The 16200-nt window shown below is 43.7% G+C and overlaps 1 protein-coding gene across 3 annotated transcripts in view; it reads left to right on the top strand.

The window, feature by feature from the left end:
* Window positions 1–766: 766 nt before the first annotated feature.
* LOC144932754 (rab11 family-interacting protein 4-like) overlaps window positions 767–16200 on the top strand; it is a 33420-nt gene continuing 17986 nt past the window's right edge. Inside the window, exons 1-2 of one of the 3 annotated variants that reach the window (XM_078857170.1) lie at window positions 767–867; window positions 8094–8337. In XM_078857170.1, the coding sequence (XP_078713296.1) occupies window positions 8159–8337 (179 nt within the window). In that variant the 5' untranslated portion in view covers window positions 767–867; window positions 8094–8158. Of the gene's footprint in view, window positions 1248–8093; window positions 8338–16200 lie in introns of all 3 variants that reach the window. The other 2 variants (XM_078857168.1, XM_078857167.1) reach the window with 2 other exon arrangements.

Raw genomic sequence — 16200 nt, 5'->3', positions numbered from 1 at the left:
AAGGAGTCATGTTTGCATAAAGCCATAGACCACAATACCTGCAGTCGTAATGCAAACAAAAAATATAACTCTGATAATGTATGCACTGTCCTTGAAGTTGATTGGTCCACACTCGAGACAGCTTTCCTTAGAGCCTAGTCTCACATGGTGTTGGACTGGCAAATGAGGTTCCAATGGTGTAAGACAGGGGTGTCCAAACTTTTTGCAAAGAGGGCCACATTTGATAAAGTGAAGATGCCCGGGGGCCAATAGTTCCTTTTGACATTGTTTTTACCACAAAAGTTACGTGGAAATACACACTGTTATAAAAAAATTCATTGTCACAATTACCTTTATTTTTCAAATGACAATGTAACCAAACAAAAGCCACTCAGGCAGACGGGAACAACTCTAAAAACGCAATTCTGCCTTTCATTCAGTCAGATAACATTGAACAAACTGTATAGAATACCTTAAATTTCCATGAGTTTTATGATGTATTTATTCTGACAGAGCTGGCGAGCCATAAATAACACATTATAAGACCGAAATCTACCTACGTGACTTTACCGAAAAAACCTAAGAATATGAATCCTTGCAGTCACGAAAGCTTCGAATCTAGAACCAAGATGATTCGAGTTTGTGCCCCACGTTAGAGCGCCCTCTAGCGGGAGTTGAGCCACGCGGTGGCGGGGTCCGTCGTACGGACTCGGGTTTCCCCGAGGCTCCTCCCCCTCCCGCCAAGACGAGGAGGATCGTGTTTTATTCACGTTGAGACGATGCTGCGGGCAAGTTGTGCAGCATAACGCGGGAGGAGGTGGCGTTGTTTGCGGAGGGGTGGAGTGAGAAGGAAGGAAGGAGGGAAGAGAACGGCGGACGGAGCAGAGAGTGAGTGATCGTCGTACAACTCAGGAGCCGCCAGCGAGTTGAAGTGTCGTGGTTTAACACGACCAGCTACAGGGGGTGGGTACAACAATCACCTGGCCTCTCCCACCTTGCGTAAAGTTTCACTTTTTTTTCTTACTCACTCGGGCAAGAGTAGCCGGGTTGGGGGGGTGGAGGCCAGGAGGGAAGGAGGAAGCGATTGCGCTCCCTGTTGTGTTGTTGTTGGTGGCGGCGGCGCGCGTGTCGACCCGATTCGAGGTGTTCTACCCATCGATTATTGGTGGTGGAGAGACACGACGAGAGAGGTGGCGTGGGTGGAGACGGAGGTTCCACAAGTAGATCGCTTAACACGGCTGAGAAGGAGACGTCGCTGCTTGATTGAGGTGAGTGTTCGCGTGGGATATTTCATTGGGAGTAACGATGGCTCACGACGGCAGGAGCGTGAGACCGTCTCTAATCATCCAGCAGTGGTCCGATTGTGATGATGATGTTGCATCGTAGGCTCGGGAGGGATGGAGACGGCTTGGAAAAGTGGGCTTCATCGAGCAGTGGATTGAGCACGGCTCACGACTATCGTTGGTGGTGGTGATGGTGGTGATGATGTGTTTCATTGTCGTGTGGCTACCTACGGTTGTTAACATGTCGCTGTGTTGTGAATGCGGCTCCTGGGGTGACGATGTTTGCGCTGATTGATGGAGGGGGGGGGATTTGACCCTCCTGTTGCACGACAGTGCTTGTAGTACTGTAGTTTGTTAAAATAAAAATGTATAATAATTTAAAGCTAAACGAGAGAGTGAATGTGCTGTGTTGTGTTTAAACTTGGGTAAAAGTTGACAGCGCAGAGGATTAACTCGTACTGTACCAGGGGGGTCCAGATATCTTGTGACCCCCCCCCCCCCCCCAATTAATTGACCCCCATGTATTTTTTCCTTTGCATATTTATATACGTTTTAAATGAACTTTATCGTTTTAGATAATTAAATGGGGGTTACAAGATATCTGGACCAGCCTGTAGTAGCCGGTGCTGCTGCTGTGATGGCATCATCATCCGAATGGGGAGAAGAGTGAGAAGCCAGCAGTGGAGAGAGAATGGCAGGCGATGAAAGATGATAATTTATCATTATTTTTTCTTCTACCCACGGAGTTTTGTGGTCCCATTCTGATGGGTAATATATCTTTCTGGTGTGTTCCAAAAAGAAACAATATTGGGGGCCCTATTATAGTGATGTATTATTGTTATGACTATTGTTTTGACTTTTATACAGCAATTGTTATTGCTTGAGTGTGATATCACAATGGCGTGTGATCATCTCGTTTAGGCAAATAACATTACCGAATTCCAATCTCACCTTGATAGTTTCCACAAATGATATTTCCTTTCTTTTAAAGTGCCCTCAATTACAATGCCATTGATTTCGTCAATCCACTGCTTGGATGAGGGCCTCCCTCCATCCCCCCACGCCGTGCCATTCGTGGGTGTTTTTTGACCATACTTCACCACTGTGGTCAGTGCACGTTAGTGATGTAATTTACACTATTGTACCCAAAAAGTGATGGACCATGTACGTACAATGTTATAAACGCAGTACTGCATTAAATAATGATTTCAGTTTTGGCCGCTTTGGTCATGAAGGTCGTTTGGTCATTTCAGTTCATCTAGTTATGCTTGGAAGAGTTGGCCATTTGGTCCAGTTGCCTTCATGGGCTGTAACTAAAGACAGAACAACATTTTCCCCTCTCCCAGACCTAGACGGAGGGGGAATTAACCCAATTTACCCACGCCTTGACCTAGTGACTGAGTGTCTTGTGTTTACATCAATGTATATGTGCTAATTGCTTTGGCTTATCATCACCCTCATCCTCAAAGTACCCTTTTTTAAAAGTATCCTGCCCTCCAGGACACATGCTAATGTAATCCCCAGCTATGATCCCGGGTGACCCCGAGTCTCTGATGGCTAAAGGCAGCATTAGACATAAAAGGGGGGCCGTGATACGTGATAGCTTGCGAAGAGAAAACACAAGGTTGAGTTTTCTTTATACTATCCAGAACAAGCTGCAATACTTCCCAAACGACTCCTAACTACTGTGCACTCTGTGGACACATTCTGTTGTAATCAATGGGATACTTAAATACCAATGGAATAATTAACGGCGGCATTGCGTGTTGAAACAATTGGTTATTCTGCATTAATAGATGAGTTATACAAACTTGATGAGTGATACAAACTTTAATTATACACAGTAATTACTCAAATGTGTTGGCCGAGTGTACACGGTTTCACATTTTACCGCTTCATTTCCTGTAAGTAGTTTAGTAAAAAAAACGAACGTGAAATAATTGTTCAGTGAGCCATAAGAAGTGATGATTCAACTGATACATTTTCCATCGTTATGGAAGGTTCCTTTTCCCACCGGAGCACTTATGTTACTGCTGAGTACGTATGCTAAAAACAAACCGCGTTTATGACAACTGCCTTCATAACATAAATATATATTTGAGTCGGCTAACGTTTCAGTCAATGGACCTACTTCAGAGCCGCTTAAGGATGGCCCTTGCCCCATGACCTTTGCCTATTGTGTACGTCGACTGCAATGTTAATAACAAACTTAACTAACCAGTTTGCTCCCACCCTGATTTGTGCTTATAAAACCCTGCGAAACCAGTTCCTTGTAATAATATGCAAGGTTACGCAAACATCACATTTCCACCAAAGAAACTAATTAAGCACTGCAATTACCTTTACAATGTGCCTGCATGTGTGTGTGTATAAAATATTTAACTCCCAATTGCAAACACAGGAAGACGCATGCAATTCAAAGCACCATTGTACTCTTCCCCGCAGTGCAACTCTTGAGCTTTAGAACAGGACATCCCAGTTTAGAGGAGTCGTGTTACACAGGCTGCAGTGGGAATTCGTGCATCAATGTATATGCACACCCCACCTTCAGTTGTAAAGTTTAATTTGTTTTACATACTGGCAAGCTATTTCCCCAGGGTTTAATGTGTCGGGGTGGAGTTAAGGCATGCGTGAAGGTCTAGCTCACTGCTGCCAATCGCTGACCAAATTTAATAGCGTCGCTTTACAGTTGCGTGGCAAAAATCGAGGGTGGGTGGCTGTCCTTTTTCCACCTCAACCACCGTCGTGCACAACATATTCCAGTTGCATGGCGAGTACAGTACCATAAGGATGTGGTGGAGCCGTGTTGCAGTGGTTGTTAGCTCACTAGGCGCGATGAAACCAAGTGACCTCGGCTTGACTCTTGGCCATGGCTAACATCAGCGGCGAGCGATATTTAAACTGGTCATGCCACCCCCGCCCTGCCACGAACCTGTACTGACCAGCATGGTCAAGTATGGTCAAGAAACCCCCATGACCGACACGGTGTGGGAAGGCTACCATCCATCGGTGTATAGGGCAGTCAAGATGTATTGTGACCCCCCCCCCCAATTTATTGACCCCTGACGGGTTTTTCCCTCTGCATATTCATTTCTATTTTAAAGAAACCTTAATTTTAAAAAAGACGTTTAACATAATTAAATGTGGGTCACGACATCTGAACCACCCTGTACAGTATTGACAAAATGGTTGTAAATTATGATTATATATTTTGCCCAGTTGATTTGAGTAACTGGTTTGACCTTTAAAACCAATGTCAGACACAATGTCACAGCAAAAACTGTAAGTTGAACCCTCTTGTGTTGATGTCAGATGTCTTATCAAGATAATCACTTTTTGGATGTTGGTGGTGAAGACACAGTGGTATGAGCCATTTTGCATAGTTGTGCTGCTGTGTAAATGACGCATGCATAATTGATGACCGTTGTTTATAAACAAAGGACTAAATGGATAACTTCATGACGTTTAGATATATGTATCTTGGTGAGTCATACATGCCGAGACATTAAGCCAATGCCTCACTCTCACAGCATTGGATATTTAAAAAAACAGAACGCGGGCTCTTTAAAAAACAGCTTCGCTCTTTGAGGCTGGTGTAATATAAAGCAAGCCAGGGAAAGAGAGAGAGAGCCAGGGGTAAGGGCGACCCATCGTGCAGTCTATGTTCAGTAATTGCCATGGCTTGCCAAGGGCGTCTGTTTACCCACACGTCTCGGTTGATGGGGGGGGGTCTCAGCTGGGTAAGGATTGTTCGCATGGTGCCTGCTTTCATAGGCCCTTGTGCGACTGCGGGAGTTTTAAGAGGTAATGTGGACAAAAAAAGTTTGAAAGACATGCACGCTCTGTTTCTGTTCCAACACTGCAATGTGGTTTCTGGCTGATTAATTCAAACGCTGTCACTTTTCTCTAAAGAACTGTGTTTTTCAATTAAGCCTGCGTTGTACTGATTTGCTTTTTTGCGTGAGGATGTGTGTTGTGATTGAAGAGTAGTGTGATTGCAGAGTATACCGGCTTGAAAAAAAAACATCCAGTTTGAATTAAGTTGTTTAAAAGCATCAACATTGAATCAAATGCATCGTGACCTTTTGCTAACATTGGGCAAAGATACAAGTGAAAAGGCAGGGCCCAGAAGGGAATGTTTATGTTTGGGCTGTGTCAAACTAAAGTTGGCTCGAACTGGAATGGCAGTAAGTGGCAGGAAACTGGTGGCTGGCTGATAATGCTCGGGTTGTACCCTGCCTTCAGATATTTCCTGACTATCAGAAAGCCTGTCCAAACAACCTTAACTATTCTCAAAGTCTCAGCGTTTTTTTTCTGGCTGCACACACGCGAACGTGCACATATCATAAAACCGAAGGGGGGGGGAGACTGACTCTACCTGTTGACACGATTTGTGCATTCACCACAACCCCGAGTCCCTTAAAACACAAAAACAAGTATCTTGTCAAATTCATCTTTTGTGCTGCAAAAACCTTGGCTGTTTTGCACAAGCAAATTATTTTTAAAACTCATTTTGACGTGTCAGATCATTTCTGTTAAGTCTTTTGTTTGTTGCTTGCCTTTATTTTTTTTTGCCAGGAGCCAACTCCTAAGGAAGCAGGACAAAATAGACTGGTTAAAGTAAAACTCCCTTTTAATTTGTCTCTATAGATTTCAGATTTTTTTCTGTCTCACTGATTTTTCTTTCTTTCTGGATACTTCAGTTTCCTCCCATGGTACAAATATATTGAGTGAGAATTGGTCAAACATTTCAAGCAGGATTCTCCTGAAAAAGATCACTGCCCTATATTGATACTCACTTGAGAGACCTTCCTGGGTAAATAGTTACTGTTACGTTAACTTTTTTATTATTCCTCTTTTATGAACGAGCTCTGGATAAACTCTCATACCTTGTTTGCAACAGTCTTGCTTAGGCTAAAAAAAGCAGTAACAAATGATACTTAAAAAAAAAACTTTCAGTGGTAAATATTTGCATATCGCCTGTGGTGCAGACCACATTAAAATTATTGGCTATTCATAACGTAAGCTTTGGTGATGCTGTGGTTTGATATTACAGAAAATGACTCCCTCATCTGAAACCGTCATGCCAGGCAGGATTTAACAAAGTACTGCTAATTATAAATGTCTCTCAGCGATCTCGTGGTCTCGGTTCTGTGTTTAGAATCTGACATTGGCCATGCCCGTGTTTTTACGTCTGACTGTGGAACAGCTGTCGTAAGTTTCTTGATACCATTCCCAATAAGAGCAGCAAAGACCACTGTGACAATGACCTCTGTGCTATTTTTGGATCACGCTTTGCATACGTTGAAACGCAGGTACGGCAAACCCGACTTATACAGCGAGTCGTTTGGGCACACATAAATGTTTGATGGTGCAACTTTTTGGCAGCTTTAGTTTGCTTTCGCATATTTCCCAGCTCCCCACCATCGTTAATCCAGAGTGGATGAGTCAGCGCATAACTCGTCAAGTGCTACCCAGAGTGCTGCCCACAGCCGTCCGTCCCTACTTGATGCCAGTGGTGAATGTGGTGGTGTGGGTGTTTTTTCGAGGTTCAGTGTGAGCCAGCCTGGCCCTTGCTATAAGGTGTGCCTTACATTCCATCAAAGCTGTCAAGCCAGTGGAGTCACCCGGTTTTATTCAGTCTTCAAAGGTAGTCTAAAAATTAAAGCTAACTACCGGAGTATATTTGCGATTTGGCCTGGCTTATATTAACGATGTGTAAACCTATGCGTTCATAACAACTCGTAAAAACGAATTGCGGTGAGATTAATTCGAGCACAGTGATGTCCTTTTTCCCCATGGGGGTCTTGTTGAAAACTGTACGAGGTCTTTTGCACGCTTGTGCATGGTGTGGTGTTGTAACCAAGGTGATCTCATCCTCGAAACCGAACCTCGTCATGGGGACACCGTAATGCGAGACGCCCCCCTCGCAACGACTGCGGAAAGCGACTGGCTGGCGCTCGCCGTTTCACCTGTCCTCTGTGTCAACGCGTGCATAGAACAACGGGCCCCCTACTCAGGGTGGGGGGGTGGATAGGAGCGAGACGCACACAATGTCGCCACTGTGCCGTCGGTCCCCGCTCCTGGGCACACGCACACCCATAGTGGGACTCCTGCAGCGGGTACAACAGTAAACAAAATATGAGTCATATTTAAAAATACTTTTTTTAAACACGCTTTAATGACATGTACCGTACTGGTAATGGCAGATATCCATGACTCCAGAAAGTGGCCCCGAGGCTTGCCATAATGTAAGGGGCCGTGGTGATTTACAGCCAACGTGAGTTGAACGTGGACAATTAGATCCAAGCCGAAACATAACATGTAAAAAAGATGGTTTAAAAATATATTTTTAATGATAGAATATAGTATTGTCATCAGTATGACATAATTATTCCAAGTTTGCAGTCGATAGCACATTGGGAATTGAGTAATAATTGAGTTACAAGATTTGAGGAGACGACAACAACAACAACTGACAGAGTGAGTTAAATAAAAGCGTGTAATAATAAGACGCTTTTTTATTTTCATTGGGCTGGCTCATTTGGTCGGTCCAGGCACGATCTATTTTCGGATGTACTCTCATATCCGAGTCTATTTTTCCACTCGTTCAGTTTTATCACATGAAGCAGTGGCACATACGTAATACACATTTACATACACATCTACTCAGAGAGGAGCATGTGTGTGTGTGCACGAGCGCGTAGATTCCAGGTATCATCGGGAGGCTCTTGCTCTGGGTTTCTCTGCCACGTTTGCTGCGTCGGTAACCGGATACTGATGCCCATGCCTCCTCTGTTCTCTTCTTCCCCTGTGCCTTCCCACGTGCAGCCGTAGCTCTGCGGCAGCGTCACATACGTCCTGGTCGCCCTCCCGCCAACAACGGCAGCGCCATCATGTACGGGGAGATGGAGACGCGTCCGACCTGGGGAGCAGGCCCTCTGCTGCTACTCACTGCCGACACGCAGGACGAGGGAGAGAGCGACAGTGCCATCGACACCATGGGCAGTTCGGAGGCCGCGGCGCCCGAGGACGCCAGGAACAGCAGCATGTTCCTGCCCGACGGGCGCAAGAAGTGAGCACCTGGGTTTGCGGTCTCTACTTCCATAACCTCTGGCTTTCACCTGGGCCCTAGCCAGCAACTAAGTCGGGAGTTTGGAGATGGTAGCGTAGAGCAATGCCAAGGAAATGTCTGTACTTTGTACTATTTTTTTATTTAAAGCTTTTGTGACTGCAGGGATTCATATTCTTGTTTCTTTCGGTAAAGTCACGTAGAAGGGAAATAATAAAGTAATACAATAAAAATTTGACATTTATTATGTTCTATTTTTTATTATTTTACTTCTATGTGACTTTACCGAAAGAACCAAGAATATACTTTGTACTAGTTAAATAATTTTCTCACAACACCATGCCTGCCACCAAATAATCTGGAATGCTCCAGATGTCATCGGATCCCAACAGCTATGTGGCATTGACACAAGATAGTGCTTTCACGTGTCACCAACATGCGTAACGGGCGCTATAGACTGTGGGACTACGTCGCTATGCTCCAGCGTCTATGCTGTTCACATTCAACCCGCACTGACTAGCGTGGTTAAGTAGGGTCAAATAACCCCCATGACCCGCACACCAATGGGAGGCCCTCATCCAGCAGTGGGTTGACAAAATAGTTGTTGTACATAAACATGCACGGTATAGAAACAAGTGAAGTGGAGCATAATTTTATCATGAAAGCGACGGTCATTGAGGTATAGTTTCCATGAACATAAAAACTTTATGATTGCTCGTGTGTGTCATAACTGGTGTAACATGTTCATCTACCAACCAGTGGTAGATGTTAACAAAAGTATGCAAACATGCATTATTTCCTTCGTTGTATTTTATTGTTTGCCTGTATTATCTAGTAGAGGCCAAAAACAACAAGAAGCTCGATATAGCATGAGTGCAAACAGCAACAATAAACCCATTCCACTTATTTGGACTTTATCCAATGGCTAAGGCCTCTCTGTGTACACGCCCAGGATAAATCTACAGTTGGTTGCTCCATGTCATTTTAATGGGCCCGAGTCATGCTGTCACACATTTGTGAAACGAATGCTTAAAATATCCAGACGTCCTATCACTTCAAACAAATACTATGAGCCAACCGGTCACTTAAAAAGCTTCTCAAGATGATTTTTGGGATATTTATCCTAGAGATGACAGTGTATAGGATGAATAGGATATGTGTTTTCTCTCCAAGCAGATGTAGGAAAAAGTCCAAGTTGTATCAGCTGGCCTCTTCAATATATATTTCTTAAAACATAAGTTCCATTCCGTGCTTCTATTGGTATACATTATTCAGACAGCTGACAACAATGTTATTTTTAAAAGCAAGGGCGAGGTTTCAAATAAGATGCTGATTGTGGGTGTGATCCCTACAGCTGATAGTTGTCCCTCGTCATTATCTTTTACAAAAGCAGCTGCTTGCTTAAGATCGTTGGGGGTGTGTGTGTGTGCTGTATATGGAAGCTTTTTAGGGCCGTGTATTATTTTGGTTGGGCCAGGAACGAATTTATTTTGCAGGGAAAATATCTACAGCTTACTTGTTAGCCTTATCAGTTGGGCTGATGTGGATGCCATTGAGGTCGTGAGGCCGGAAAAGGTGGACCGGATTGTGGGTAATGTGATTCAGGTGCCCAAACGTGTTTTAGGCGATTGTTTCTCAAGTTATGAAGTACAAAGCTGCATGGTGGCTGGCCACACCCTACCTGCTAAAGGCACAATTCGTTTCAAATGCCATCTCAACCTCCTGTCATTGTGCCTTGTGTTGTGCAATAGACCCTTGACGCAAAAAACACACACAACCATACCTGTGGTGCATCATTGGTCTCATGTGGATAACCAGAGTGGTACAGTTAAGTTACGTAATCTCTACGTGACAATGCCACCGACCCATTTGGTGGAAGCATTTTAACTCTGCGTGCAGACAACTGATTTTACGGATGCAATGCTTAGTCGAATAGAATAATCATTGCTCCACTTTGAAGTCTCAAGAAGAAACTTAATGGTGGAGCTTTAAGCAGAAGCTTCAGAGGTTCCACACGGAATAGTCTTGTAAGGAAGCCACGTACACAATCTTTATAACACGAGCTTGAATGATGACTTTCATAGGGAAATATGAGTATAACTCAGAGAAGCCTCAGAGGATTTACATTGAAGAGTTTCGTTAGGAAGCCACATACAGAAGTGTAAGAGAGCAGCCACAGTGATGAATATCATGCAGAAGTCTTAATCGTGTTTAAAGGCTTTGAGAACCCTTATGCACATCTCATCCATAAGCTTCATAGAGGATCCACGTTGCAGAGTTTCATACGGAAACCTCATCATCCATACGAGGAGCTTCATAGAGGAGCCTCGATGATGAGTTTACAGAAGTTTAGCATAGCTTAGAAGAGTGCTCGCACATCGAGAAACGTTGTGTAAGTCTCGCACGGAAGCGTCTTAGAGCCAGCCGGAAGAAATGAATCGGTTGTGAATGTGTCATCGAAGCTGGATTTTGTGCGGGACTGTGCTTTCACACACTTCTGGATTAAATGTTTCCAGCTGTGTACAGCTCATCTCACATTGACCCCCCTCCCTCCCGCTTAACGCTAGGATCTTGTAGAGAGGGGGTGGGCGCTGTTCCGACGCCACTTGGCTACGCTTGAGCAGGTGTGCACGATTGTGTTTTTTTTCCCGAGTGGCTCTCACGCTTTCCCTGATTATTTTACAGAATATGCCCCTACCCAGCTGGCTGGCTGGCTGCCTGCGCACATATATTTGTAACAAGAACAACAAAAAAGACGAACGCATATTTACCTTTCAGAGATTTTATTACATCGGACGTATACATATTTTCGTTCGAGAAAACACGCAATTTAAAAATAAGAACTCTTTGAAAACAAAAAAGACGTGCGACGAATAAGTTATTTCACTTCCGCTTGTTTTTGTTGCTGAAGGGGAAATTTCTTTTCAGAGAGATAACGCCGTACAGTACTTTCACCCAGTTCGCTCTTTTGCTGCCGGCACACGCATTCCGATTGGGTTTTTGCGGTGCGGTGGCTTGGGATTGCCTGAGCTCTTGATCTCTCCCTGCGCTCTTTCTCCCTTTTTGCGGTAGCACACACGAGTGTGTCGCCCCCCCCACCTCCCCCAACCAGTTGAGAGATTTTGTCCCCCTTGGGGTTTTCCCTGAAATTCGTTCCTCGGAATTTTACATCAGAGCTGCTGCAACTTGCCCATGAATGGTGCTGCTGCACCTCACGGTTTGGCAAAGGATTAGCGGGTTTAACATGCCAGGCACCCGTCATCGTCACTGTCATTGCCGGCCACGGTCAATCCACTGTTGGATGAAGGTCTCCCCCCTCCCCCATCATGCCGAGATGCTGTGTCGGTCATTGGGGTGCTTTGACCATGCTTCACCGCGCTGGCTCGGTTTGCGTCGGTGAAGGATAGACCCGGAACGGGTTCAGATATTTCTCTCCACTGTAGTGAAATCTCCCCTGCTTGGGTTTATAGCACCGTGTGTGCGCCAACCACGAATGCCACTGCTCAACCCCACAGTTATTGTTGCAAAAAGACGAAACGCTTAGCAGCGACAATGCGAGCGCTCCTTACAATGGCTTGCGTAACATCCGAGGTGTGATTTTTATTTTAAAGTTGTTGGTAGTTTTATTGGGATCATGCATCGTGTGTTTTTTTGGAGAAGCTCAGCTCTCACATTGGGGAAGTGTTTTGTGTTTTCAAATTTCATCATTGTGGGTAGTTTTCAAAGTTGACATTGGGACAGTAGTCTGCTGTGATAAGTCATGTCATTGAGTCTTTAATGTTCTCTTTAGAGCATACAGTGTACTTTGGCTGAGTGATGAACACTGCCTCAATTAAACACAGTTTAAAACCGGTACATCTGAGCCCTTTCAACAGTAATTGACATCCTTATGTAATGGATGAGCAATCTGTGACACAATCAATTGCGCAGTAATGATGCCATCAGTAATGATGCCATCAGTAATGATGAAATCACTGCAAGAGTGTACCAAAGCTAGCCAAGTTGTTTTAAACTTAAGTCAATCAGGCTCCATACACGTGTGCATAAGCGCTTTAGAAAGCATTGCAAACAAACAAAAACATTCCTGAGGATTGTAGATTAGCATGTAAGCCCTTAATTGTTAACAGACATTGCAAAGCAAGGGGGTTTCCCCAATTGTTATTAATGCTCCACCTCCTATTCCCTTGATACAGTATCTCTTTGTACCAAGTTACCTTTATTCTATTTCATCAGGTGAGAAATCGAGAGTCAAAGGATCGTCTCTGTCTACAAGAGTAACCAGATTCAACAAATATTACGAAAGCCAAAAAACCCCCAAAATTACATAAACTACAGCAAAAGCAAACTCGTTGGTTCTTTCGGTAAAGTCACGTAGGTATAAAATAAATCGCGACGTTTCGGGCGCAACACAAGTGTCCGTCATCAGGTGGGAAAGCACAGTCTGCTGCTGAGGCAGACACGCTTGTGTTGTGCCCGAAACGTCGTGATTTATTTTATTTTATACCTACGTCACTTTACCGAAGGAACCAAAGAATATGGATTCCTGCAGTCACGAAAGCTTCTAATCCAGATCAAATGCAACTTGTTATGAGAAATTCTGTAAGTTGTTTGGTGGAGTTTAAAGCTAAACATGAAAACTCTCACATTTATTTAGACGTTAAAGGGTGAAGTTACACACACGCGGATTAAATCGTACTTAACTTGTAAACTAAAAACTTTTTTTTTTATTTTACCAGGTAAGACCCACTGAGATATATAGCTCTTTTTCAGAAGCGATCTGGCCACAAATGATAGCTCATCGAAGTTGGTTATCACGTGGACATTTATTGTAGCCAAATACTGTAAACGCATGTTGATTCTAAATGTGGATGTAACAACTGGAGGATCCGGAGAAAAATCTACGCGATCGCAGGGAGAATATGCAAACTCCAAATATATAGGCATCGTTAGGGTCAGGATTGAACCCCCGACCTCTTGTTTCCAGACAAGGGAGTTTGCATCTCACCACCGTGGCGCCCTGGCTATCAATTGTTGATGGTCATTTCCCACCCCATGTTCACCTGAGACTTCCTGGTCTTTTGAGCTCTTTCTTCGTTATACAAAATAAACTTGAACCGTCTCATTTAATCTCTTCTAATTTGAATGTGCAGTCGTGCGGATGATTACCTACATGTCAATGTGAATAGGTTGCCTGTTACTGGAAGGAAATTATTTTGTGAGCCTTTTTAATGAGTTATTCAAAATGAAAGGTAAAACAATTGCTTGTGCTTCTGACTAGAATTTTCCAGCATTTTTCCCATCCCATACTTCTCCTCCCACCCATTAGCGCGCTCCTCCTCCTCCTAGGTAGTCATGCGCTGTCAATGAAAAAAGTTTGCCTTCTAATGGACATTTAAAAAATGGGCTCGTCATTCTCCTAAAAGAACATATATAATTGGCCCTCGTGGTGGGATATTGATGGCCTTGTTTGTTAGTATAATCACAGAGCTCGGAAGATCTGAGAGCTCGAGTAATTTGTTTTTTTTACTTAATATAAACAATTATCAGCACCGCTTGTGGGAGAGCTTTTAAATGCATGCATCAGTGGGGGGTGGCAAGTTAAATGCTTGCAACGACCCCGCCCCTCGCAAATCGTCCAAATTTGTGGTGACTGTATGCGGCCTCCAGTGCCTAGTTGGGTCCTTGAACTCATTTCAACATACTCTACACGAATGAAAAATCCTCTATTGTTACGTGCGCGATTCGACGATGCCAGTGTTGTGAGCTCGATAAATCGATATTCATCGATGCATCGTTGCACCCCCCCCCCTCTCCAATACTGACATGAGCGTGGATGGCTTTGGCATCCACAGTTTTAACTCGTGTACCACTTAATCATTATTGGTTTTCGGGTGAGGCCACGGTGGTGGTAGTTTCATTGCAAATTCCTTATGTATCCTTCACCACCGCCACAAGAGTATGATCACGTTCACAAAGCTATTATTGACACGTGCCCATGTGTTGATCAAACTCTGGATGCTCAAAAAGCAGTTTAAATGACCTGTTCATTTGGAATGCGGTCTCGAAAAGTCGTAAGCCTTCGGCGAGGGAGAATTTTAATTGGTCAGAATATGCCAGGTACATTGGCAATGTGCAAACAATATCTTTGTGAACGCGGCAGTCTCTTGGGTGATAGAAGGCAGGATGCGACGTGGTAAAGTTGTTGGCACAAACATACCGTGTGGCCCAATCCAAAAACTTACATGGACCATTGCATTGGTTGCGATGGCCTACGTTTGTTTGTCGTTGCAGTCACTGTTGTGGTTGGGCTGGAGTGTCTCCTGTGTTTGCTGGCATGACTTCCTGTTGTTGTAGAGAGTGGCGTGCCACAGATTTGGCTTTGAACATTTTCCACGTATCTATCATGGAAAAAGAATAAACCAGGTATTTTAAGATCGTATACTCCCTGCGGGGGGAGGGGGGGGTAATATTAGTCTCCTTTGTGACTGACTTACCTGTTGCGGTCACACTGATGGTGGGAGATTTGCCACTGAGCTCAGAATTTGACCATTATGTTTCTCCTCCATATTCCCCACCCCCGTGACGGCTGTGGCTCCTGCCAGTGAATGGAGAAACCACACATTTTTATAGACGTATTTCAGTTTTTTGCTGAACACAGGTCCATCATTTCAAAAGTAGTGGGTGGGTGCGCACTGCACAGATGAACGTTATCTAAATTGCATGTCATTTAAACGTGTAATTGCACTACATTTGTAATTTGTAAAATGCACACCTCAAAGTAATTGCTAATTTGTAGATTGTTTTGTTGTTTTTAATCTGTAGTACATTACTCCAGTAATGTAATTTTAATATACTTTGCGCAATCATCCACTTGAATTACTTTTGGCTATGTTACTGTCTTCCGTATGTATTGTATAGGCTTACAATCTACTGTGAGGCTTAATGGGTGTTGTGTTTCTTTTTATATGATGCTGTCAAACCTTGCATTATTATAGCCAGGTATTGTATTTCATAATTGCGTGATAGAAATTCAACGTGTTGAAAATTGTGGCTCTTCAATGGGTGATTCAACAACACAAAGTGCTTGGGCAGGATTTTCTCCGACTCCAGATTTCATGTCGGCAACACAGATTGTAACCGAATATTCTAACCTGATTCTCGCGTCCAATTTTTTTTCTCGATCCTTGCCATAAAGCGCTGCATCTTTGCTCACTTGTATCAGTTGATCACACTGCCCTAAAAGAAAAAATATATATATATCTCGGGCAATAGCTCATTGCCTGAAACATAACCTATTATATATAGTTTTCATTTTAGGGTAGTGTCATTGACAGGTTTGCTGAGGTTCATTTTTGTTTTCTGTCCTTGCAGCATCACCACATTTTGTGTTATTGGTTGAGTTTGGGCCCTACTGACAATGTGTGGATTGCAGTTACAAAGCGGCTAAAATGTACATGATATCTGTACCCAACTGCATCTCAAGATGTTGTACTAATTTTCCAAAATTCGGCTTGCATTGCTCATTAAGCTCATTGACCCAAATTGGACCATCTGGTGGGAGTATGGACGCTCATGACAGAAAGTTGGGGGCATAGCAGTCTATGAGTTAATAACCGAGTAGTTTTAACTACAAGGGGATTATTGTCCTCATCACCAGTTTGATGAAGACCGTTATAATGCGTAATGATTATGCTTGTTTAGCCCAGGAAGACCTCACTAAGTCTCAAAACTATTTTTTCAGGAGGTTCCTGGCAAGTTTTTTTTTCACTACGAGGCGATGTCCCAATGTGTAATCCAAATTGAGTAATTTTCAGGTAATTTTTCAGCAAATTGATCTTTGGCCGATGCCTGTTGTTACGTTGTATG

This window comes from Lampetra fluviatilis, chromosome 5 (genome assembly GCF_964198595.1).
Source record: "Lampetra fluviatilis chromosome 5, kcLamFluv1.1, whole genome shotgun sequence".
In the NCBI taxonomy this organism is placed as follows: domain Eukaryota; kingdom Metazoa; phylum Chordata; class Hyperoartia; order Petromyzontiformes; family Petromyzontidae; genus Lampetra; species Lampetra fluviatilis.
The sequence above is the reverse complement of the archived record's forward strand: the minus strand, read 5'-3'. Positions and strand labels throughout refer to the sequence as shown.